General features: G+C 45.1%; 1 protein-coding gene across 1 annotated transcript in view; it reads left to right on the top strand.

Annotated features, from left to right (window-relative positions):
- The window catches only part of PXDC1 (PX domain containing 1), a 25547-nt gene extending 859 nt beyond the window's left edge, over positions 1 to 24688 (top strand). The window contains exons 2-5 of the mRNA XM_014941062.1: positions 13013 to 13104; positions 13389 to 13506; positions 17396 to 17507; positions 22083 to 24688. Coding sequence (XP_014796548.1) covers positions 13013 to 13104; positions 13389 to 13506; positions 17396 to 17507; positions 22083 to 22200 — 440 coding nt within the window. The 3' untranslated portion in view covers positions 22201 to 24688. The remainder of the gene's footprint in view (positions 1 to 13012; positions 13105 to 13388; positions 13507 to 17395; positions 17508 to 22082) is intronic.
- The last annotated feature ends 390 nt before the right edge of the window (positions 24689 to 25078 follow it).

The raw sequence follows: 25078 nt of genomic DNA, 5'->3' as shown, positions 1-25078 counted from the left end.
GGGCGGGGGGGGGGGGGGGGGGGGGGGGGGCGCGCGCGGGGGGGGGGGGGGGGGGGGGGGGGGGGGGGGTGAAGAGCCGGAGCCCCTACGGGACCGGACCGGACGGGGCGGGGTGGGGGCTGGAAAGCTGTGAGGGTGTTTTGCGGTCGGAAACTCCTCCCGGGCCGTTGATTTCTGTTATGTTTTGGGGTTTTTTTTGCTAAGTGTACGGTGGGGGAGAAGGGCTGCCCCGCGGATTCCCGGCTCCCGCAGGAGGGAGACCCCCACCCCCAGCCCCGCCGCTGCCCAGGCTGCCGGGAAACCGGCCGGGAACCGGCTCCGGGCTGGGTTTGAGGAGCTGAGAGGTCCCTCTTGGCGCTGTCCCTCTCCTCTGGCTTTCCCGAGGCTTCCCGAGGTGGGGCTGTTGGCAGGAGAAGGGCTGTAGCTGAAAAATCTCCGCATGTTGGTATGTTGTTTGCCACAAGGAGAGCGGGGGGGGGGGAAAAACCAGAGGCTGCGGCGCTTGGCAGCGGACGGAGTGACTCTGGGAGCTGGCGTGATTCCTCGCATAACTTCTGCAGAGCAGGGGAATTGCACCAGCGGCCAGAGCCCTGTTTCTCTTTTCGTTTCTGAAGTGGATTAACCCAGCTCCGGGGATGCTGCCCGTGCTCAGGCCGCTCAGGGCAGAAGCAGAATGTACCTGTTAACGCCGTCTTGGGGTTTGATTTTAATTTGTTTGCCGTTTGGGGTGTTTTTTAGGTGCAGTTATGTGTTTTGCTCTAAGGTATTTCAAGTGTGTAGAGTGCTGCGGAGCATCCGGTTATTCAAAAATGGATGTGTGCGTAGCACTCGCGGTGTCCCCAGTTGCTTAAGTAACCACGTAAATGACTTGATTGGACAGGAAGGGGGAGAAGCTGTTATTTTGTGTATGTTTTCCCCTGTGAGAGGATGGAGAAGTTCTCCACTGCTCTCCCAGCGCCTCCCACCTTGCTAGCCTGACACCCCCCCCCTTGCAGAGAGTGGGGTTTGAGATTCTGGGTTTGAGATTTCCACCCTGGGTGGATTCTGGGTCCGAGATTTCCACCCTGCGTACCGCTGTAAATCCATTGGACTTATTTCTGGGCCCTACCTGTGTGATGGCGGGCTCTGTTCTCTGCGAGGGGGAACAGCACCAGAGGGTCTCTGCCGGGCTCTACCCTCCAAGGATGTTTTCTGACGGGTGTTTAGAGTGAGACGGGTCTTTTTCTATTGTCCTGCCAGATCTCTAAACTCTAGGGGGATGCGGGGAGTGGGGATGTCGCGCCTCATTTAAAAGTGCTGATATCTTTCCCTCTCCCTTACCTTCTTTGGGTGGCGGGGGCCGCAGCCCGCTCCCCGGCGGGTGTCCCCCGGCTTTCCCCTGCCCGCGGCGGGGAGGTGGCAGCTCGGCTCCGCCGGCCCCGGGGGACACCCGCCGCCACTCGCGGGCCCCGAGTGCCCTCTGCAGACGGCGGGGATGGGCGCAGGGCTGCCGGGGTGCGGGGAGCCCCGCCATCCCCTCGCTGCCCGCTCCGGGGTGCGGGCTGGCAGATGCTGGTGGTGCTGGGTGCCGGACGGGGGGCTGTCCGTTATCCATTATTATCCATTGCGGGTCCCATAACTAAAGTACTCTTCAGTGTGATTTTTAGTAGGGCTGAGCAGCAGTAAATTCGAAGTAACATGATCTTTTAAGCGTATGTGGCACCTGGGCCCCGGCTTTTGAGGATGCTGGGTAGGTCTGAAGCCAGCCTGCTTGTGGCCTGCAGGGCACAGACCTGCCAGCGTCGTTGTGAGTAAAATTTGACGTCCCAGAGCGTGGTAGTCCTTTCACTTGTTGGCTTTATGGGGCTCTGAAGAGTAGCTTGGCAGCCAGGCTGGGGCATGTGCTGGGTCTGGAGGTGGACCCGGTCCTTGCTGGCCTGGCCTCCTGCCCCTCCCTGCGTGCTCCCTCCCATCGCCTAGGCATAGGAGCCCCTTGTGCATCCTAAAGCCATTCTCATTCCTTGGCCCCTCTCTCAAGTGAGGATAGTTCCTCTCCTGCCTCAAGATCCATCACAGCTTTTGCAAAATGTTAAACTGTTTTCACAGCTCTCTGAGGCGTCATTCGTGCAGTTGGAACCAGGTGGGATTATAGTCCCTTGCACTGGCTTTACTTGACAGTCCCAGGTAACGTACACCATTAGTCCATGAGCAGCTGGGAAGGAGTAAGCATCCTCAGTCTGCAGTGCTCAATTCCTGCCTGAGACCTACGGCCAGCAACCTTCACTTACCCTTTTCTCAGGAACAGGTGTACTTACTTCAGTAGAATCAGGAATGAGCAAAGCATCAGTCCAGGATTTGAAAAATCGAAACCCAATATAAGTAGATCATGATGTCTTCAGCTTGGTGAGGGGGTGAGGGTTAACTTTGCAACAGAGACGGAATAAAAATCAGGAGTAGTTTCTAAGCAATCACAGTGCCCTTCACAGTTTCAGTAATACTCTTTAAAATTACGCTGCTTCTGCTCTAAAGAAAATTACTTTGCAGAGTGTGCTTCTCTGCATAGAGAACACTTCATCATACCAGCGTTTTAGTGACTGGCCACAGCCTTGTGTAACTTCACTGAGTTGAAACATAAAAATCTCATTTAACTAAGTGACGCTGAAGCAAAGCTTTGGATGTAAGAAGAGATTGCATGGGGCATGTCTGGTCGTTAGAAAATTCTTGGGGTAAACATGGTTTCTTAATGTCCTGTTTAAAAGCAGATGTCCTGCTGCCTACAGTAAAGCTCAATATATTTAACCCAACAAAAACACCTGACAAAAGCACAGGCTTTTGTGTGTTAGCACTCAGTCATATGCATTTGTGTATATTTTTATATATATACAAATGTGTTTGCATATGTATGTGAGTTTGTGTATGTGTGTGTGTTTATCTTAGGCTGTCTGAAGGAAGGTGAATATTAACTGTGCCTTTTATCTGGAGGAAGTGGTAAAATGTTGCAGACCAAATTTGCATTGCATTGAAGGAGTCCAGAGTTCCTACAGATTTGCCTAAGGAGCATTAAAAGGACTAGCATTATCCTACAGCTCAGTCAGGCTGCAGTACATTACATTTAAGGGATATGGTTGGGGAGCTTGAGCTTGAGCTATTTGATGTTATTAACTTTCTAAAAGAAGGTATTTTTTTATAAATGTCAGCAATATTAGAAAGAGTTGGTTGTTACCATTATTGCTGGTTTCAGCAAAAAGTTCATACTGAGCAGGAGTGTGCTCCTTTTCTTGCTCATCAACTGCAAAAGGCCCTCTCCTTTCCTTTCTCCACCCCCCATCTCCTTGGACTGACTTCCACAATGCTCTGCGTCTTCATATTTCTCAGATCTGCAGGGTGCTTTGAGATGACAGAAGAGAGGAGGGGAGGTGCAGTTTTCTGCAGTGGCTGTTCATCTTGCCCTTTCTTTGATAGGAGAAGAGGGGAGGTCTCCAGGGGGAAGTATGGCAGCCACACAATCTGGTCTTGTCTTTGATAACTAATAACAACACGTGGCAAAGTGTACTCCCTGCATCTGGAGTGTAAGGGCCAAGGACGTTCAACGACACAGGGCATCTTACTAGTAAGCTGGTAAACAAGATTAGATATGTGCATACCTGCAGGGTGACTAAATATGATTCACTGTGATGTTACCAGTAACTTGCTAGTATTTCATTTGTGTCTGAAATGTGCCCATCCCTTGCTCCAGGCAAATGCACGAAAGAGGATCACAGAAAAACAGAGGTTAGTTCACTCTTAGCAGAGCTAGAATGCAGGCTAATGTTACTCATCTGTCTGTTTCTATATGCAAAATAATCAGCTTTTGTATTCAAATCAGTCTTGATGAGAAAGGCAGCACTACGGACTTAAAAGCTGACTTAAAATTGATGATTTAGGAATAGTTACAACAAACCCAACAGATATTGGAAGTGAGGTATAAACCTGAAAAAGTACTTTTTTTTTTTTTTTTTTTCTTTTTTTTCCCTCCTGTTTCCTCTATATACTACTTCTAAGGGGTTCTCACCTAAGATTTATCCTAGAACTTGATCCAGCTGCAGTGCAGTCAGCAGTCAGACACCTGCCTCTGACTTCAGCATGGGCAAGATCAGCCAGTGAAGTGCAGGACCAGGAAGCCAGAGGAGCACCTTTGCAGCCTTTCGAAGTTGGGGTCTGTTTTGCCCTTGGAGCGGCAGGGTGGTTTCTGACAATCCTCCTCTGCCACTGTTTTGTTGCCTTTGTCATCAGAATGGAGAAGCTCAGATGCTCTTCCAGTGTTGCTGTTCATATCACGCCTCTGTGTATCGCCTGGTTCTTCTCTGATTCTCTGAGCCATCAAGTCAGAAACTCTCTTCAGTCTTAGAGACTTTATTTTTTTACGGGGTGGGTTGTCTCTTCCCAAAGTGCTCATTTTCCTCCCCCTTCCTTCTTTCCATTCCTGCTCTGACTCATTCTGCTCTGTCGTGGCCTTTTTCCCTCTTGCTCTTCTTTCTGTTCTTTTCTCTCTGCTTCTCCAACTCGCTTTCCCTCAGCCGCTTGCTCTTCCCTTTCTTTGCCTCCAAGTTTCCCTCACCAGCTTGCTGCCATCCATGGTTATCTGTGGCTCTCCAGAACTTTTCCCTTCTGCCTTGCCAGTGCTCAACCTCTGTCCATCCATAGAAGCTCTCCAATAAAGCTGGAGATTTCCTATAGAAACTTTGCATCTGTAGCTTCCCTTATAGCGTGGAGGTAGTCACTTCACCTGCAGCAGGCCCTGGGCAGTCCATCCCAGATGACTAACGCTGAGCTCTGAGGCTTGTGCCTGCCCTCTGGCGTGGTTGCCTCATGCAGGAAGCAGATGATCCATCTCTTTTCCGTGTCCGAGTGGCTGCACACCAGGAAGCGCATGGGATGCTCCTCCGGGGCTGCTGTCGGAAGGACTTGCACAAAGCAGAAGGCAGTTCCTGAAGAGCCGGCCCAGGAACATGATGTTTGCTTGCAAATGTCGCATTTCATAACTTGGGGTTTTCTATATGCTGCATTTTAGTGGTGGTGTTGTTTACAAGACCATCTGGGAGTGTGATTTATGAGAAGAGGGAGTGCTACAGAAGCAGCGTAGTGGTTTCCACAGACAGCAGCTGTTTCGGTGCTGTGACAATACAGATAAATACACTGCATCTATTGTGCTCTTTTCATTGTTGACATTGTCAACAGTTCATTAGTGGAGCTTGCTCAGAGCTTCTGTCTGGCAGACAAAGGATGCGGCTCTTGGTTATCAGGCTCTAGCAGCGCTGTGTAACCAAAATTAAGTTTGGGGCTTCTGGGTTTGTTTTTTATTAGCTGAATTTCATGGTTCATCGGTACTGATGGAGATAAATGGAGCTTGCTGTGTTGTTATAAAGCTAGGCACAAGTTGCCTTTTTGTGGTGGACTGAGGCAGTGTGTCTGAGAGGCTTTTGGTGGAATGGAATGGAAATGAGGTTATTTTTTCATGACAGTTCTCACCTGATAAGAAATCAGCGCTAACCATGGTTGTAGGAGCTTGCATTTTTCATCAGGCTTTGACTGCCTTTGTTCACTTGTATCTCATGCTTCTTTGACATCATCTTCTCTCATATGGCTCATCAGGCGACAAGACAGGGAGCTCTGCGGGGAAGGCCTGTCTGCTTAGTTCTGTCACCAGGAGGTGCCGCCTCCCCTCCAGAGATCCGGGGAGATCCCGTAACTAATAATACATGTATGGAAAATCCATCAGCTGGAGGCTCTGGACTTCTCAGCTTTTAACTTGCCTCCTTGCTCTGCATGGGTGTTCAGGTGTACCAGGGTCCTCAGGTGGTCATGGTCACGACTCCTGCTCTGGGGCATTTCAGTTGGACAGTTGTTTGGGCAGGAGTTTGCTCCACCTGTATTTTTACATCTGTTGCACATGAACTGCAAAATAAGAAGTGGCCTATGTTAGAGCTAGGTGTGCACAGTGCAGGCAGGGTTTTGAAAGCTTGCTTCTCTTTCTGCATCTAAGATTTCTCTCAGTACCTTGAATATGCTTATTGCTACCTAGTCTAAAATTATGGAGTGACTTACATGCCCTTCGTGTACTTGTTCCTCTTGAAAAAACCTGTCCCTATTTTGTTCATCAACATCGAGTTTAAGAAGGGCAGCAGAACCTGTAATAAATTTCAGAAACCCATCCCCCTGTACCCCTCTTTTCATCTCTGTCATATCCTTTTAGCTGCTCCCTGAGTGATGCCACCAAGATGGATCACATCAATGATACCACTTAAATAGTAAATCCTTTGTAAAGACTTTAGATACTGTGGTGGCTCTTGTCATACAAGATGGATGAATTCCCCCATGAGGTGAAGGGGCAAGTGTGTCTGCCCCAAGAGAGGGATGTCGTAGAATTAGGCAAGAGGCATCAAAGAAGAGTTGCCAGAGCTGCCAGACTAAGTCAGACCAGTGCTGTGGCCAGCTCTGGGATTCTATCCCTAGTGATGAGAACCAGATGCTCCAGAAGTCAGCATAAATAACCAGCAGAGAACAGAAAAATGACAGTCCTGGTCTCTAGTAATTGCAGATCTCATATCCTTGATTGCCTCTAATTATATGCCCTTCTCTGGATCTTATCAAGTCTTTGGACATAAGGGATTCCTTTGGTGTTATTTCTGCAGACTTATTGAAGAAAAGTTGTGTGAAACAAGCTTTCCCATCTGTTGGTTTTTTGAATTTCCTGCCTTTACATACCATTGAGTATTCCTTTGTCCTTCTAACAATCTTTTATCCTTTTCTCTTCTGTCAGAGGGGAGGCAGCAGTAAGTGGGAGTTGTTTTGGCCTTCTTAGAGTCCAGTCTGAGATGGCTAATGATGGAGTTCCCAGGCAGCATGAGATTCAGGGACCATGTGTCTGTGGGGAGAAGGGATGCTACCAGGGCAGCTGCTGGGAGGAGAGAGGCAATGTGGCCATGAAGCAGGGAACGATGCCAGCTGAAGCAGTATTGAGAAGAGCCCTGTTCAGCAGAGGGAGGAAATGGGGAGCTGTGCAGAGGAGTAAGATAGCAGAAATCGTTGGGCTGAGCTGCCACCTTTCAGCCCTGATCCATGTCCCAGCTGAGTAGTTTTGGTTCCTGCATGATACTGTGGAATGAGGATTCCATGGGGATTTCAGAAGTCGACTGGACGTGGTCCCCAGCAACCTGATCTGACTTTGGACTTGGCTCATCTTTGGATCAACCAGATGGAACTCTTCCATTGGGCATTTGTAGACCTCCTCTTGTGGCTGGGGCCTTCCTGCTGTTGCTTCATCTACATCCTGAATTGCGTGGGGAGGTTGGAACGTACCTGAGAGAAAGGGGTAGTGAGGGTACAGGATGAAAAAGATTGAGCACTGCAGTGTTAATGAATGCTGTTCCTAGGGAAAAGGAGGATATCGTCTGTTGAAAACATACAGTCCAGTCAGGGGAGAGAGCAGAGCAGCAGGCTCCCATGCAAGACAGCTTATGTGTCTTCCCTAAAGATTTTAAATGCCTGACTGCTGCTCATGGGCTTGTGGAAAGAGAGAAGGATGGGCTCAAGATCTGAATTTATAGGTCTTAAATTTTTCCTGCAGTGTGGGTTAGCAGAACACAGTAAGATTTCTCCCTGGATTTATTTGCTACTCATTTTTTTACTTTGATATCAACTCTGCAGTTTCCCTATGGCGGACAGAGAGAGGGTTAGGTGAGGAGGGTCCAATGCAATATTTTAATCTTCATGTGCATACTTAAATACATAGCATTTGGGAGTATCACCATCCTGCACACATCTTCAGAAAGTACACTTTGGGTTCTGCTCTTGCTTGACCTCCTCTACATATTGAACTGATTTTGAGAAAGTAGATCTCTTGGACATTCTTTGCTCCTCCCCTCACCACAAGCCTGGAGACCTTCAGATTGGAGAAACAGGGCTTCCATGCAGTTTGAGATCATGATTACATAGCAACACATCTCCAGACAAACAGGCTTCTCTGTGTCATCATTGAGAGATGGCAAATGAGACATACTTGACTTAGGCATGAACTTACTCTCCCTTGAAGGCACTAGAGGATTGTTGAACCAACCTGCTCGTTGCGGACATCGGCCGCCAGGACTGCATTGTGATTGCATTACGAGCCACGGAGTGTGTGCTGTGATTCCTCTCCTGTTTTGTTTGGTAGAAGCGTGCAGCGCGTCATCTGTGGTGCTCAGAAAATCATTAGTTGCACGTTTGGTGGCTCATGTGGCAGTGACAGGACAGGCCTACCAAGGCTTGTGCGTTGACATGGGGAATTGGCTCCCGGTTCATTCTCCTCCTCTGCTGAGCTCGTTTCCTGCTCGTTTTGCAGCTGTGAGCCCCTCTCCCACGCCGTGGGCCAGCGTGCCAGGTACACAGCTGCTCCCCGGCCCCCTCAGCCTCCCGCAGCTGCTGCTGCACCAGGGTCCCTGAGCAGGAGGGATGCTGCAGGCTGAGGGGGCTGTTTGTGCCGTGTTTTTCCAGGGATGTGTTGCTGTGCTGCGTAAAGTTGCTGCATGTGCGTGGTTTCAAACCGCGGGCAAATCCTTTCCAGAGTTCTTAAGGACTTTGCCTGGTCTGGAAAGGGGCAGAGAAGATGTGAAAGGGGTTGCTGCCTCCTTTATTAAAATGGGGTCGCTCACTACAGGGATTGTGAGTGCAGCAGAGCCCTGCTGAAAGCAAATATCCCAGGTACAGGTGAGTGCCAGGGTTAGGCACTGTGCCTATGCTGTCCCTCCCGTCACCCAGCCCATGGGCTCCCTTCTGCACAGGGTGAAGACATCTTAGAGCTATTAGCTCAGTGCTCTTTGGCAGCAGGGTTCGCGTAAAAAATGAGGCAGTGGGGCTCCAGTTTACCTCAAGCCCTATAAACGTAGGTGTTTATAGCGTTTGAATCACTTGAAATGATAGTTGACTGTCCAAGCACAGTCCGGGTAACAAGACGGAGAGCAAAGTTTTCCTGGGAGGAGTTTGCGCATGTTTTCCATTAGCAGTCAGACAGCAGCCAGGGCAAAGGAAAAGGCATGAGAACAGCCTCTCACCATGACCTCACGAGGAGATTTCCCAGCTCTCAGCTCAGCTCTGTTGCATGACTGAACAAGTGGAAGAAAGCACAACTGGTTCCAGGCTACTGGTTGCTTTATTAGTGTCTTATTTTCATTTTATAGCAAACTGTCTGAATAAGGGTTCTTGGGGTCTAAAGAGCCCCAGATGGAAAGATATTTATGGTCCGTGGGCAGAGACAACAGCCTCAGGACACGTTGTAGCTGCTGTACGGATGGTGCATACGTGGCCAGTGGGTCCCGTGCACTCCAGATGCATCCAGCTTGTGGTGTGTGGGTGTTAAGGGTAATGAATGGTGGAGGTTCTCGGTCTGCTTGCAGCTGGCATGTGTGTGTGTCTATTTGTTCAGGCGTTTCCAGCATCTGGAGATCCTACACAAGTCTCTGGCTTTTTTTTTGCTTTTTTTTTTTTTCTTTCTCTATGCCTCGTCAAAGCTTCCGAACAGGAAAAAGAAGACAGGCAGGGGATACACCCCCACGAAGTGGAGAATAAAGATGGAAAGTTTGTGTGCAGTTCTGTGACCCTTTTTTACACAAGTCCTGATTGCTGCTCAAGCTCAGTGTGGTGACTTAGTGAGAAAGGAGCTTGGATGGAGCATCCTCGCCTGCAGTCTCTTCTTCTGCAGAGGCTGGGGTTTCCTGAGGTGAAGCCTTTGACGAGGGCGGTTTGAGGTATTCCCTGCTGCTCACCTAATTGCTCTGGCAAAGCCGAGGCAGCCCCGTGTTGCGGTGTGGGAAAGGAAATGAGTTGCAGAGGAGAGCACCTTAAGCCAGTGTTGCCACCGGAGACTTCACCTCGTGAAACCACAGGGTTCCTCATGCATGTCCGAGCCGTGGCTGATGACAGCAGCCAGTTAGCGAGTGCTGAAGGGGAGCTAAAGCAGGGACTGGGGCCTCTGCTCCTCCTGGCTGCTTGGGCAGACAGTGCCTTGCTCTGGCTTGCGTGGCTGTTGGGCTGTGAGCAATGCCTTGGGTTGTGGGATCATAGGCTACGAGGAGCTGAAAACCACGAGGGCATCTGTTAAATCTTAAAAACAGAGACTTGTAGAATTAAGTTAAATGAGGGCCTTACAGACTCTGTGGCTATTGCAGAAGAAATTACAGGGTTCAATACGTATATATATCCAGTCAAGTGGTTTCTGTGTATTTAGACTGTAGTCGTATGAAAAGGAAGGCTTTAGCCCAGCCAAACTGAATTCCCTGTATGGGGAATTCATGTAAGGTCAGCAGCTTTACACCCCAAAGCTGTGCATCTGTAGTCATTAAGCACATATAGAGGAAGCTGTCCAGGCTGATGTATCTGCTTACCCTCCTTCCTACGCTGTCTGCCTTTTGGTTTTGATATTACTAAAAGCTTCAGTAAGAAACGGTTTTTATCGTGTCAGATGTCACAAGTTGTCTGTGCCAGTTTCCAAGTCAGAGTGTGGGCTCGCTGGGGCCTTTCCAAGAGCTGGAAGGAGGAGTACAGCAGGGCTGGGAACTCCTGGGGAATGCAAGAAGCTGTAAAACCTCCCACTGGGTGATCTGTGACAGTGCGACAGACTGACTGCCTCGTCCGACTTCTCTTGCCGAAGCATAAAAAGGCTGTGTGGAGCTGCAGATGCTTTCCCTGATTACTAATGAGAGAAAATCCTAACTGCTTGGCTGGTTTTCCTCACAGGATGAATGCTCAGTGTTGTTGCCGAGGTGGTTTTTTTCTTTTTTTTTTTCTTTTTTTTTTCTTTCTCCCCTGTATATCATCGTTTGTTTGAAAGTATCCCTCTTCCTTGTAAAATACTAGGTTCAACAGTAGATGCTCCTTCGGGAAAGGGTCTGGGGTTGAGGGCAGGTTTGAGAGGGAGCAGTGGGATGCCGGACCCCAGGTGGATGGGCAGTGAGGTGTTCACCTGGGAGGTGGGAGCCACAGCTGGGCAGTCTCTGCTCTGACTGTGTCAGTGGTTCTGCAGACTGGAGCAAGGAGACCAGCAGAAGACCTCACGGTAGCCAGCACTGGGATGGCTAGCCCTGTTGTCTCTGATGTGGGCTACGGCTGGGAGACAGTGCATTTCTAACATCATAGGTGGGTGTCTGAGCCATGGGGCCGTTGGCAGCTTCTTTTTAGAGAAGATGAAAATACTTTTTTTTTGGAAAGGTTAGAACTTTGTTCAGATGTGGGATGGGGACATGTTTGTGGAGGGGTGAAGCAGATTCACCCAGGCTTGCTCACACCCAGTAGTTAGGAAGATGAAGGGTGCTGGTCTGCAATTGAGGTCTGTAGCATCAAGCACGACCCAGCTAATACTCCATCTGTGGACACATGCAGATGAGTTAATTCATGTTTACAGCCTTTCAGAGAGTTTCCATGCAAAGCCACCTGGCTGTGGTGTACACTGGTCAAAGCAGGCTACAGGGCTGCCTTCCTTAATATGCCAGCTGGGATCTTCTGCTCCACTGTCAGAAGAGGGAAGAGCTGTACCGGGGTGAGGTGGTATGATGCTGACAAAAACAGGCAAAATGAGGGACTGTCGAGCAATAGAAAGGCTTATGCAACTGGACTACTTTTGTGTGACGCCCATGAAGTAAACCTGGTTGCTCCGGAGACAATCTCTGTTTTATTTAGAGCTGTAATTGGAGGAGACCTGACAGCTTCAAAGTCCCACTTTTGTCTGGAAAGTTGCTATGGGATCATATCTCATCAGTAACAAACAAGGACTGATGCAGACTGAAGCGTTTTGTGGATGTTGTCCCCACACTGTGCATGTTTGATGGTTCTTTCTGTATGTCTTCTGAATGGGGAGATGGAGATGCACATAGTTCAACAGTTTTAATATATTGAAGTTGTTTCTCACAGACTGCTTTGCAGATTTTTAGTTTTGATGGGTTTGATTTATTGCATCTTTTTCTGCTCCAGCTTTTTGGTTTTGTTGGGGTTTTTTTGTTTGTTTTTTATTTTCTTTGGCTGTTGGTGGTTTTTTTACCAGTCGACCTTGTTAAATTTAACTATCTCTTAGGTATTTCATTTCCATGTGCGTATCCTGCTCCTTGTAAAAGATGTGCAAATGGAGGGGCAAACAATGATTGGGGTAGAGAAAGTGGGTTACAAAGATCAGAAATAAAAGGGCTGCTAGAGGGATGAGAGATTTTGGGTCTACTTCTCCTGTTCCTTGCATGCGTATAACCTGTGCAATATTTCCCTGAGTCTGCTAGAGGAGGGAGAAGTTACGGATGCCCTGCAGGTTATACATATGGAATATGGTATTACAGTTGAAGATCCTCATACTGAGCAATTCAAAATTAGAAGCATTGTAATGTATCATTCTGGACACTGGGCAGCAAAATTTCCATTTTAATCCCTTCTGCAGCACTGTGATAATTCAGTGATTGTAAAAAAATATAATAAATAAATGCAAAAAGTTGTTTTGCACTTGAAGAACATGATACTGAGAAATCTTCCTTGGACTGCTCAATTGGGCTTACGTTCAGAGAAATACAAGACTGCCCTCTAAGCTTTTTGTTTAACTTGTGCTTTGTTTTTTCCTCTTATCTGTGGGTTGTGTTTTTTGGTTTTCTTGGGTTTTCTTTTGGTTTTTATTGACCAAAAAAAAAAAGGATTAATCATGGTTCTCGGAAGCAGAAAACAGGCTGTTTGATTGTCACTGATGGAAATGCTGCGTAGTGAAACTGTGGGTGAGGGAGTAGGTGGTTCTACTTCTGCTTGTCTTGCAACTCCTAAGTATGATCATAAACAGCTGAATTTGTGTCAGGCTTGCAACTCTGCTTGTAACTACACCCACCTTAGTTTGGGGTACACACTTTATCATTGCTCTGGGTTGAAAGACGCTTCTTGGAGGCAAGATATTTCAGCTTGTTCTACATCTTGAGTGGCTGCTTCTGGCTGCTGAAGTGTGTGTGCACATGAAAATATGCTTTTGTCTATGCTTACGATCGGTTTACTTTCTTTCTAGGGCTCATCACAATAAAAGAAGCCCATGATATAGAAGCCAGACTTAATGAAGTGGAAAAGCTTCTGAAGACTATTATAAACATGCCCTGGAAGGTGAGTAAGCCAAGTTCCACATTTAGCCCAGCTTGACGACTCCTTGATGGAGGCACGCACTCTCATGCAGATTGGAAAGAGATGGGCTTTGCCAGACTCTAAAAGAAGCACCTGTTTATTGAGTAACTTGGATAAGTGCTGAGTGCCAGAATTGTATAATGATGTCTACAGGCTGCTGCTCATAATACATCTTTCTGTCATACTATGAAGGGGTGGAAAGGGAGAAGAGGGACAAGGAAAACTACTGGTAAAAACTGACGTCTATTTCTTTTTCTCTTTTTAAGTATTCAAGATCTGAAGTTGTCCTCACGTTCTTTGAGAGATCTCCTTTGGACCAAGTTCTAAAAAATGACAATGTCCATAAGATTCAGCCAAACTTTCAAAGTCCAGTTAAAATATCAGGTAGGAGTTGTTAGCTTCCTACATTTGACGCAAGAATTACAAAATGAAAATGACTTTATTTGCTGTTCCCCTTCTTTCTCCACCAGCAATAGTTCTCCGTAGTCTGCTCTAAAATATAGAAAATATAATTAGCCTCGATATACTATGCAATATGCATTCAGGCAGGAGAGTGGAAGCTGAAATTAAATGCTGGTAAATGCAAAGAAGTGGATGCGAGGAAAATGCAATCCTCTGTCATCACATATGAAAGTGCTGTTACCACTTAGGAAGGAGATTTTGAGGGTATTGATACAGTTCTGTGAAAATGTAAGCTCAGTGCCAAGCAGTGACCAAAACCAGCAGTGAGACTATTAGATATTATTAGGAAAGGAGGGGAAAACAGAAGAAAGGAGCACCACCCCGTCTTGAATACAGTGTACGCAGTTCTGGGCTCTCCGTCTCAGAAAGGATATAAGAGAATTTAAAAGCATGCAAATAAAGGACAAGGAATCAAATTGTCGAACAGATTTTCTAAGGAAAAGCTTAAATAAAGAAGGCCACTTCAACTTGGAGAAGAGATGACAAAGTGGGGATATGGTGGAGGTCTACAAAGCTGGGAATAGCAGGACGTCAATTACCCTGTACTTCTCATGAAACAAGAACTATAGGTTATCCAATAATGTTGATAGACAACGGGGTTTAAACAAACAAAAGAAAGGCTATAATATTGTTTTGTTTCCATATGGAGCACAGTTAAGGAGTGGAACTCATTGTCATAGGATATGTGGTGAAACTGAAAGCGTAACCGAGTTCAAAAAGGAATTAGAGAAGCAAGTGGAAGAAAACTACATTGAGACCTGTCACAGGTGGAGACACAGAAAGTTTCTAAACCACAGATTGCTAATGGGTAAAATGGAGAGTGGTATTACTCTATCCTGGCCTATTCTTTTGGCTTTTCACCTCTGCATCTGCTACTGACTGTTGTTGAAAGGTTTGTGGACTTTTGGTGTCCCTGGTTTTGTATTTCTACACTGAAATGTTTCGCGTGAGCCTACTGGCAGCTGCTGGTTTTGTGTGGCCAGAAGAGTTTGTTTCAGAGCATGAAATAAAAGGGAAATACTACATAGTCCTCCAAGGTGTATGAAGTGTTTAGCATGAAACTGGTATCATTTTCTTGAGGTACTAACAGTTATTGGCCAGTCAGCATGTCAATATGCTAGAGGTCTAAACGGTGCTTAAGGATCAATCTTATACACAGGGTCAATTTTTTGTAAATGATCCTGAGCTCTGGTTCTAAGGGAACTAGTTATATAAATAGTCTTTTAATTAAATGGTAAATGGTTTACGAGCCCACCAATAACTCTCTTAAAAGTATACCATGTAATACAGAGCCTCAGCGAGAACTGTGGTCTTACAAGGCCATCTGTCCTGGTGCCTTCTTGTGGAGTCCCCCAAGCTTCAGGGCAGCACAGGGATTGTAAAGAAGAGTGCCCCAGGCCATACTGCAAAGGAGGGGTGACACAGGGCTGGCTTCCTGGGAGCGAGGGATGGGAGCCAACATGTGTGTCTCATGCCCTGTCTGTGACTAGGGAGGTTTGGATGACGCCTTGGGCTGATGTGGAAACCTCAAGTAAAATTCCTCATGTGTGTGTTCCTGACATGAGTCATCTTCTGAAGGCTGAACGTGGTTACTCGCTTTGCTCCTGAACGCCAGGACGTGTTCTCATCCCTGACCCTTGAGAGCATATTCACTGGTTTTGTCTGAAATATGTTGCTACTCCGTGAGACCAGAGCTGCAAAGTGGGTCCTAGCACCTGACCGTTACGAAATGAAAGATCCCCAAACTACGGGCTGTGAAAACGTTCCAAAGGGTGGCTGCTGTCAGTGATAACCTTGTTCTTTTTCAAAAAAGCAAATATCAGGAATAAATGTCTTTGGAATTGCACTGGTTAGAAACTACAGTGTTGCCCTGGCTTGGGGCTTTTTGCTGTTTGGAAGAGTTTTGTCTAATTTTTGTGAGGCTGTGTACCCTATTAGGGCCCACACAGCCTGTGTGTGCATGACTGAGTACATCACGTGGTCGGTGGTGGGACCATAAAGAGATGGTCAAGATGAACCTCAATTTGGAGTGAGGGTGCCTGGCTGATGGGCAGAGTCAAGCAGCAAAGGGAACCCTCCTGCCAGCCTCTATGTAGAGGAGCTGTGGAAACCACATTAGCTGAATAATAACATGATTAGGTTTAATTCTATATTAATTTTGGTAGTGACAAGTCATACCTAATTAAATGGAGGAAGATATTTCTACCTGTGCAGCTGTCCAAAAGCATCTTGTGGTAATTAGTTTTATCATTTAAGTGATTGCTGCAAAGAGTTTAAGAATATAGGCAGAAAATTGACGGTAATTGATATTTCCCTTGTCTGAATGGTGCTCCCTGGAAACGGTTTCAGTGCCTGTCAGCGTTGTCAGTAGATGGCAGCAAATGTTCACGTCTAAAGCAGTTCAGACAGCAATGAAATGCTGTTAACTCTTCAGTCCTGTCAAGGACACTAGGAAAACAGGGTGACATTCATGTTAGTCATAGTGCAGCTTCCTACATGGCTTGCAAACTTTGAAAAGCAGGCAAAAATGTTTTGTATTCTCTGAAAAAACAAACTGTCCTCCACATGGTCCTGCTCGGAGTGGTAGGTGATGGGGAAGAGAGGAAGGGCTGCCCTCTTAGATGACAGCTGGATTTGAGTTTATGGTGTAGATCTTATTCTGCAGCACAGTGTTGGTTCAAGACGAGTCACGACTGGTGTCATTCTACTGGGATGCAGTGCTTTTTACTAAAAAAATACAGACTGTAAGTCAAGATTAATTTCTTAAGACAAATAGGGAAGTGAGTTCTGGCTTTACCTTAATGGGGGGACATCTAAATGTACTCTTAAAAAAAAATTACCTCTCTTGTTTCTCCTCTCCTGCTCACTACTTGAACCGTATCGCTGAAATTGGTCTGTTCAAGGCAAGGTCTTAGGTGTTCTCTGTTCTTATGTTTTGTGCCTACCATATTTTCTGCCACAGACTAATTTCCTTTCATTTGTGCTGACAACGCACGGGTGTAACACAGGGTCCTTTTACCTCAGGGCAAATAATGAGTTGTCCCACTTAAGTCACTGCTGATTTACACAGAGAAATATTTCCATTTTGTGGTGGCCTTAGCATCATCTAAGATTGTGTGACTGTAAAAAAAAAAATCCTTGTGACTTGCCTAGTTTGCCTTTCCATGTATCAAGGACATGGATTAACTTCTCATTCACATCAAATACTCTTCTTTAATTATAAACTCTCCCTACAGTAGTAAGTCAGTGTAATTAGGTATAAATTTTAGCTATTCCAGATTGGAGGCTTCTTACACAGTGAGAAACAAATAAGCAGAGTTGCAGGCAATGTAGAAGGTGATATTGTTCTACATAGCTTAAAATGGTGGTTGAATTAACTTGGAAGGTAAATTTTTATTTCTTTTTTTAATGTCCTTTTGATTTTTGCTTAGGTGGGTTAAGCCTGGGACTGTCTAGGAAAAACACAATTATATTTCAGTGGTGTTAGGTCGCAATAGATGGATGGGCTGCCATTCTGCTAAGGGTGACAAAAAATTTTGCTGCTGGCAGTAATGGGACTGAAAGTGGGCCTTGCTTCAGACGTTCCATATCATGAGTTGATCATGTGAATAAAACTGCTTAAGCACAGGCAGTCTGCAGATGGAAGAAGCTATGAAACCAACTCTTCATTCCTGCTTTCATGTACAGATTTTCACTGTCACGCACACATCCCAGTTCATGACCATGTTAACTCCATATGATATGCAGTTATTTTCCAGCTTTTTTGGGGGGAAGGGGATTTTCATGTTCTTTTTCTTTCTTCTCCCAACAGAAATCATGCGATCAAATGGATTTTGTTTAGCCAACACTGAAACAATAGTCATTGACCACAGTATACCCAATGGAAAAGAGAAGCACCTGGACGTAGATCCAGCAGAACACTTGTAAGTGCCGTTTGTGCGGGAGTAAAGCTGTCAGCCTCAGATAAACTGTGACTTTTTTTCCCCCTAGCAAAAATTGTCCTCTCTCTAGGAGCAAGACTGGTACAGTTCTCAATTGTACTGGTTAAAGATTACTGGGCCTGATTGTTAAGGCTTCAGAGCTCTTTCCATTAAAATGGATAAAATGGCTGTCGGTGAGAATTATTGATCTGAAGGAGCTCAGTCTTCTGTGTATGAAAAAAAACTGTGGTTGTCAAAGGGGTCCTGCCAGATTAGAACAGAGGAGTTCTTGCTTACTCTCCTGACTGTGATGAGAGCTGGTTTGAGCCCAAATTTGGAAACTCAAACATCCTTACAAATGGAATATCCTACTATGAAGGGTAGGCTATATTTGGGAAGCAAAACAGCATCCTTGGAGGAGAGAAACACACCCCTGAATGTAGTCAAAGGAAGCTGAGCAGCTGCTCAGCTGCTGGGGCATGTTGTGACTTAGTGAAGCATGTGTGTTTCATTAGGGGAGAGGGAAGTCAGACTGGTCTTATCTGTAAATTCTGCCTCCTAACGCATGTAGGTATTCTGGGGTCAGAGACCTGTAACCAGGGGGGCTTTTTATGTAGGCCTTAAGCCAGTGACTGTGTTGACAGATGGGTGTTGGTGGAAATCAGCTCCTACAGATTTCTGTCAGGGCAGGTGATTGATATTTCAATGAGCTTCAGGTAGTGAAGCATTTGAATATTTTTAATGAGAAACATTGACCTACTTTCTCGTTCGAGCAGTCAAAATGATGGAAACAGAGCACTAAAAACCTTATGGAAGCTTTATCTTTGAATGCAGCCCTCTGTCTTCCCACATTTGAAACGTGGTCATCGCCAGGCTGTGGAAAGGTTTAGAGCTTGACAAGATTTTCTCAGGGGCTGGAGTGTATCTCTGCTCCAGTGTAATTTCTTGGAGTCTTTCTATTAACTTATCACTTACTGTTTTGAATCTTGACCTTGCTAACAGCATTTAAGCATATAAGCTTGTGTTAATGAGTCTGAAGGGACGCACTGGAGGTAATTCTGTAGGGCCAATGTCTGGAAATTAAAGTTGTCATAGTTCAGAGTGGATCACTTTTCCGTACTGAGAGTGACAAATAATAGGAGCAAATTACCAAAGAAAGCTTTGTTCTGCTCTATTTTGATTACTTTAAATAATTTTGGTTTAATTTTTTATTTTTACTTTCTAAAATCTAGCTTTGATTTTTAAAATGTGCTGCAGCCCAAGCAAAACTTACTGATCTGGGATCAGAAACTGTAATCATCTCATTTTCATCCCATTGAAGTCAGAATATTAAGGCCATAAAATATTACTATGACAAAAACTGTAGGGTAGGCGTGATTTCCCAGAAACTGTGGTGGAAGAAATAAATCATAGTAATAACCTGGCTTTGTGCATTTGTATTTTAACGTTCCTGAAGGAAGAAAGCAGGAGTCAAGAAGTTATTAAATTTCAAATGTCTATTTTACATGGTGCCCTGAATTTTTCTATCCTGTAGCCGTATTTTACAGCCAAGAGGTAATGGCGCTAGTGTAGCATAGCTGTTTTGTAAAAATTAAACTTTTTTTTTAAAGGCAGAAGTTTTCTATACGTTTTTTTTAAATGTAGGTTAGTAGCCCAGAAAGGAAGCTTTTAAATCTTTCAAAATCCTATGAAGTTCCTTTTTGTTTCTGTAAAATTGGATTTCTGGGATTGGTGTTTTCTGTTCTTAAATCAGAGTTAATTCCTTGTGGACCTGTACCTCATCAAATGGGAACGTTTTCCTTTCAGCAATGTTAAACTCTGTATGACTTTTGGGTTTTGGCTCCGATGTGTTTGAATCAGACATTTTGCAAAGCAAACCTGTGTTTTTTGGAGAGAAGCACTTGGAGCTTCAGTGGGTAGCAGTTGTTCCCTGAGGTCCCACTGTACTGGTTAGCTGTTGTACCCGCAGAGCTACCTACCCAGTAGGTAGGTCCATCAGCTGAATAGTCTTAAACTTCTTGCAAATGAGACGATAGCATTTTTGCAAATTGGAGTTGCTTACTCTGCTCTTCTGAAGGAGTTGCTTTCTACTTCCTTAATTTTCTCTCTAATTTTAGTTGTCAGTGCACCATACCGTTGCAGAATGCAGTGAACCAGTGTGCTCAGCATCCACGTGGCATAAATAGTGCTTTTATGCGCGCTTCTTTGAGTATTCTGCAGTCCCTCTGAAAGGGAAGTGGTAAATCAATGCATTCTTACTCACGCTTTGGTTGTGTTACAGAGATGCCTTCCCCCTGCCAGGACTGTTTGCACTTCTGTCTTTTCGGCCAGCAGCAGAGGCTGTGGCATTGGACGTGCTGCTTTTTTGGCAAATTCACTCCAGTACTAGATATGCATTTTCAGGACGGTGCTGCCATTGTCACAATCAACTTGTGGTCCACAGGAAAGACTTTATGGGTGCTGAGAGCCTCCTTGGAATGGGAACGTGCGTGACTGAGGAGAGTGTAGGTTTTAGCAAGTTGATGTCTTCTGGTTGAGAGTAGGCATGAGACAGTGGGTAATCCTTGCAAAAGTTCAGATTGTAACACAGGAGTTAGGAAGTCTGAAGGAAAATACCAAAACAAGTGAAACTAAATCTGTGAATCTCTTTATATTGAGATGTTCTCTGCTTGTTAAAACCTAAATCTCATGCCATGGGGAGGACAGCGAGGCTCTGGAGGAAGACACTGCACTCATTGTTTCCTATTTGTGTTAGACATTTGCCCTCGCACAAAAGCCAAACCCAGAGAAGGTGCCTGTGAAGTGAAAGGGTGAAAGTCCAAGTTCAGATAGGAAACAAAGGCAGTTTCCTTTCCATTTTTGTGTGGGAACTGAGGCATTTTGTCTTGCTGCCACATACTGTGAGAACAAAATGGAAGGATGTGGACCTCAGTTGCATGATTCACTCTTGCAGAGCTCACTTGCTGCTTCCTTCCTTCCTCACTAGTAGCTTTGAAAATCAGGGAGGACAAGATGCTTTGCTTGCACGCACCATGGTTCTCATTGGCCTATGGTTTATTCATATACACATGAGTGTGTGGAGGAAGAGGTGTGGATGGGATCAGCTCTGAGTAATTTCTGTGAAGGTTTTCCCAGACCACAGTGAAAGCTCTTCTAGACTCATAAAAATCTCATTGTAGAAGTATCCAGAATAACCTGGCAAGAAAGACTGTGTCCCAGGAAATCATTCATTTGTTAGTCGGAGGTGGGAACTGAGGCATTTTGTCTTGCTGCCACATACTGTGAGAACAAAATGGAAGGATGTGGACCTCAGTTGCATGATTCACTCTTGCAGAGCTCACTTGCTGCTTCCTTCCTTCCTCACTAGTAGCTTTGAAAATCAGGGAGGACAAGATGCTTTGCTTGCACGCACCATGGTTCTCATTGGCCTATGGTTTATTCATATACACATGAGTGTGCGGAGGAAGAGGTGTGGATGGGATCAGCTCTGAGTAATTTCTGTGAAGGTTTTCCCAGACCACAGTGAAAGCTCTTCTAGACTCATAAAAATCTCATTGTAGAAGTATCCAGAATAGCCTGGCAAGAAAGACTGTGTCCCAGGAAATCATTCATTTGTTAGTCGGAGGGGAGCCCTAGGGCATGAAAAAAAAAAAAAATGTTTTTGATCTGGCTCATCTTAAATGTAGTGTGGTAACCAGGTGTCATGTGGTATGAATTTCAGGTATTGTAATGATAAGTGCTATGAAGAGTCAGTGTCAGAGACGGGTCATAAAAATCCCTTTTACTGAAGACTATCTAAAGAGATGAGAACTTGCTCTCCTGGTATGCTGCACAGCTGTGTTCTAGCACAGTTTTAAAGGGAAGAGCCATCCTGTTTTACTGAAAGCAAACTCTTCATTCCATTCATTTCCATAGGTTATAAAGAAATGGATGTTCTGTTTATTTAAGGACATGGAAAGCAATGGCTTTACGCTTACTTCTCCACTCTCTCTAGGAAGTGTTGAATCTTGGCTTATGAAAGTGACAGCAGATGCCATTGCTGGTGTCTCCAGTAGGTTGCACTGGCGTAATAATACAAAGGCTGATGTCAGAGAAATTATAGCTTCATGATTCATAGTTGATCTGTGTGGACCTTCCTTGACACTTTCTAGTATGAATTCAAATTGCAGGCTGCCGAGAGAGGGAGTGAGATATCAAAGCTTTGGAAAAAGAGTTAGGACTCTAGATCTTTGTCTTGCAAACTGAGCATCACAAAGCTGAAGCTGTAAACCAGCATTAGAAATACTTCTACTGCAACACTACTCTGCTATGAAGCAAGTCCACATGCAACGTTTACTCAGAAATTTAACTTGCAGTACCAACAGAAACCTTCTTGCCTGCAGCCCTTTTTTCCAAGTAGTCTTCTCACAAATGCCTTTTCTCAAAATTTCCAGGGGCTCGTCTTCAGATATCCTAGTCTTCTCCCTTTCCCTCAGTAATTTTCTTCCAATTCCTTTAACTTTGATTTTCTAAACGAACGTTAATGACTTAATGACTTCTGGTGTTTTGTTTCGTTTTGTTTTTTTTATTTCTCCTTAGGTTTGAAAGTGTTAGTGACTTTACCTCAGAGCTAGAAGACAGTGATGATCCAACAGCTTATGTCACCAATTTGACGTACTACCACCTGGTCCCGTTTGAGACTGATATTCTGGACTGAGGCTGCTGGGTGATGCCAGCACCCAGCCCACCTCTTCGTCCATCGGCTCTGCTATCTCCGGCGTTGCATCTCTGTGAATAAAAGGCCGTGCGGGCAAGACCACCAGCTGAGAAGTTGCAGCAAGGATGCCACAAAGCTGGTTTTGTCGTCTGGCCACTCCGTTCGGTGTCACGGAGACATCTTGTAAGAAGGTAACTGCTGACAACGAACTCGTTTTCTGTGAAAGCAAGGCAGCAGGAGCCTCCTGGGGCCTGAGGAAATCTCTGCTGGGTCTGTGGGAGCTGCCGCTGTGACGCAGCCACTGGAAACCTGTGCTGATGATACACTGTCACCCGTGCTCCTTTGCCTCGCAGTGCAAGTCGAGGCTTCCTCTTTTAGGATACCACCACAAACTTCCCCAGATGGCGTGACCGCTCTTTTTTATGCTACATAAGCGAGAAAGCGAGCAAACCAGCTGAGTTTTGTCAGTTCCCAGTGTGGTTGCTTAACGGCGGTCTCGCGGGTCACACTTTGGTCAGCTACCAGATGACTGGTGCCTTACACGAGATGTCAGCAATACCATTGAGTGCCTCCAGGAAACAGCACATGACCTGACCGCTTTACTTCTTTTAATCATGTTTTTTTTTTATATATAATCATTGAAGAGGCGACTACTCTTTTCTGGAATAGTAGAGCAGGCAGCAGCTGGCATTGCAATGGACTGTGCATGGTGTTTGGGTGCCCGTGTGATTCCAGAGATCTGGAAAGCTGATGGGAAAGCTGAGCTGCCCCCCCCCGCTAAGAATGGTCAAGGCTAGGACAGACACTTGGATACAAATTTTTTTTTATGTGGACCAGAAAATGTGAATGGTGCTTACAGTTGTTTACATCGGAGAGATCATTCCCTATGCATCTTTCTCCCCAGAGGACGGGGAGGAAGGCAATGAGATTTACATCATGTTTGGACTGAAGAAGAGTGATAAGCTACGGTCTGTCTAGAGTGGTAGGAAAAACACTCTCTCCCCTGCCAGCCTGGCTCAAGGAGTCTGTCTAGCTTTCCAAGATATGCCTGTGGGGCCAGGCCTTGTTGTCACGTAATGCCATGGATTTCAGTGGAGGCAGGAGAGCGGGAGCAAGAGCAGGATCAGACCCTGCAGCCTCTTGACTACTGAGTAGTGCAACGTTCAAATCTCCTCGGGGTCTCTCTCCTGTGGAGTGCTCTGAAATCCCGGCTCTCACTGTGAGCGCTCAACACTCACCATCGTGACCTCTTGTTGAGCTTTTTGCAGTCTGCTTGCCACCGTGGATTTGGAGGGATCAAAGTGGGAAGGAATGCATTTTGGACTTGATTCTTGGTAAAGGGGCTTATTTGGTCCTGAAGAAGCTGATACAGCTCCCCCTCTGCAGACTTTTCATTTCTATCTATAGAATAACAGTCAAACAGAATTTGCTTAATGTAAATAATAAATTATTGAGAATCCTAATTCTTTTACACAGTATGTTTTTAAAATATATTTTAATGAAATAAAATATAACTCACCTTCAGTACACTTTCTGCAGCTTAAAACAGCGGCTTCCTTTTATATTTTTTTTCCTTTGAGGACATTTTCCCAACTATGCCAAATTTTCTTAGTAGTTTTGGAAACATGCTGACTTTGGGCAATTCTTTCTGTGCTCCGTGTGTTGCCCATACTGTAGATATGGTGTATACCCATGTGAAACCTCTCTGCCTAACTGTTGATCTGGGGTCTAGGTTTATGTGGTTTAATACCACTAAGTTTAGTGGAGGAATTCTGCATTTTCAAGACCATAAGTGAATTCAAATCTGGAAGTTATTCTTTTTGAAGAAAATTCTTACATGTTAAGTTTCTGGAATGGAAAGACTTTCTCAGCAGCCTCCTGAATTAGAATTGAGAAGGATTTTTGTTTATTTGTTTTAGTCTCATTAGTTTTAACTCTTCTGTCAGTTCTTTCATGATGGGGTACAAACAGCATCTAGTAAACATGTGCATTGGATTGGGAATTGGAATATTTTATTTCAGTTCCTGGCCCTGCTGTCAGCCTATGATATTCCTTTGGGTAATTCTACTTCATCTTCCTTTCCCTGCTTTTTCCTTGAGTAATATTTTGAAAAGCACCAAGTGTCATTGGCTTTTGCTGGAATATTGTGTCCTGATTAATTTGAATTTTCCTATGAGTTTTTAAGGACATGATAACTACTTATATTTCTGAAAGCACTTTAAAATATATGGATTAAAAAAAATAGAGCAGTATTGTTAAATTTTACAGCCACATTCCTCATATGAGAACCAGCTAAGCTGCAAGCACAGTGAAGTCTCCAGGGCATGGGGTGTCTAATGCAAAGGAACTGATCTACAAACAGAAGTCACACCCATTTCACTTGGATTTTTCAAAAGCCATTTTGATCAAGTATTTTCCAGAGATTATGTCATGTGATTTATTTCTCTTAGCTGAAATCTGTTTATTTGATAAATCAAGGGAATGCAAATGACCGTGTGTATCACTTTGTCCATAGGGTCAATTAAAAAACCCTTTTTGGTTAAATCACTGGAACTTTCTCACGTGGATCAGGTCTCTACAACTGGGAGAGGCTCAGAGTATGAATTATGCATATGGTCGATTCATATGTACGGATACCTTACTGATTTGTGTCACAACAGAGCCCCTCATGGAAGAAAATTTGTTTTTCAACAAAGCACATAGCTAAAGCCATATGTTACCTACTACTTCTTCTTTCACCTTGGTGACTGCAAAAAAACCCCAAAACGTTCCTATCTTCTTGCAACTGCTTTTCTGTCGGGAGGATAAAAAGAAAAAAAAAGGTCTGGAGAAATTAATCCTGAAATCTCACTCTGCTTTGAGGATTTGCTTTAATTTT

This window comes from Calidris pugnax, unplaced genomic scaffold, assembly GCF_001431845.1.
Source record: "Calidris pugnax isolate Ruff unplaced genomic scaffold, ASM143184v1 scaffold8, whole genome shotgun sequence".
Taxonomy (NCBI): Eukaryota; Metazoa; Chordata; class Aves; order Charadriiformes; family Scolopacidae; genus Calidris; species Calidris pugnax.
The sequence above is the reverse complement of the archived record's forward strand: the minus strand, read 5'-3'. Positions and strand labels throughout refer to the sequence as shown.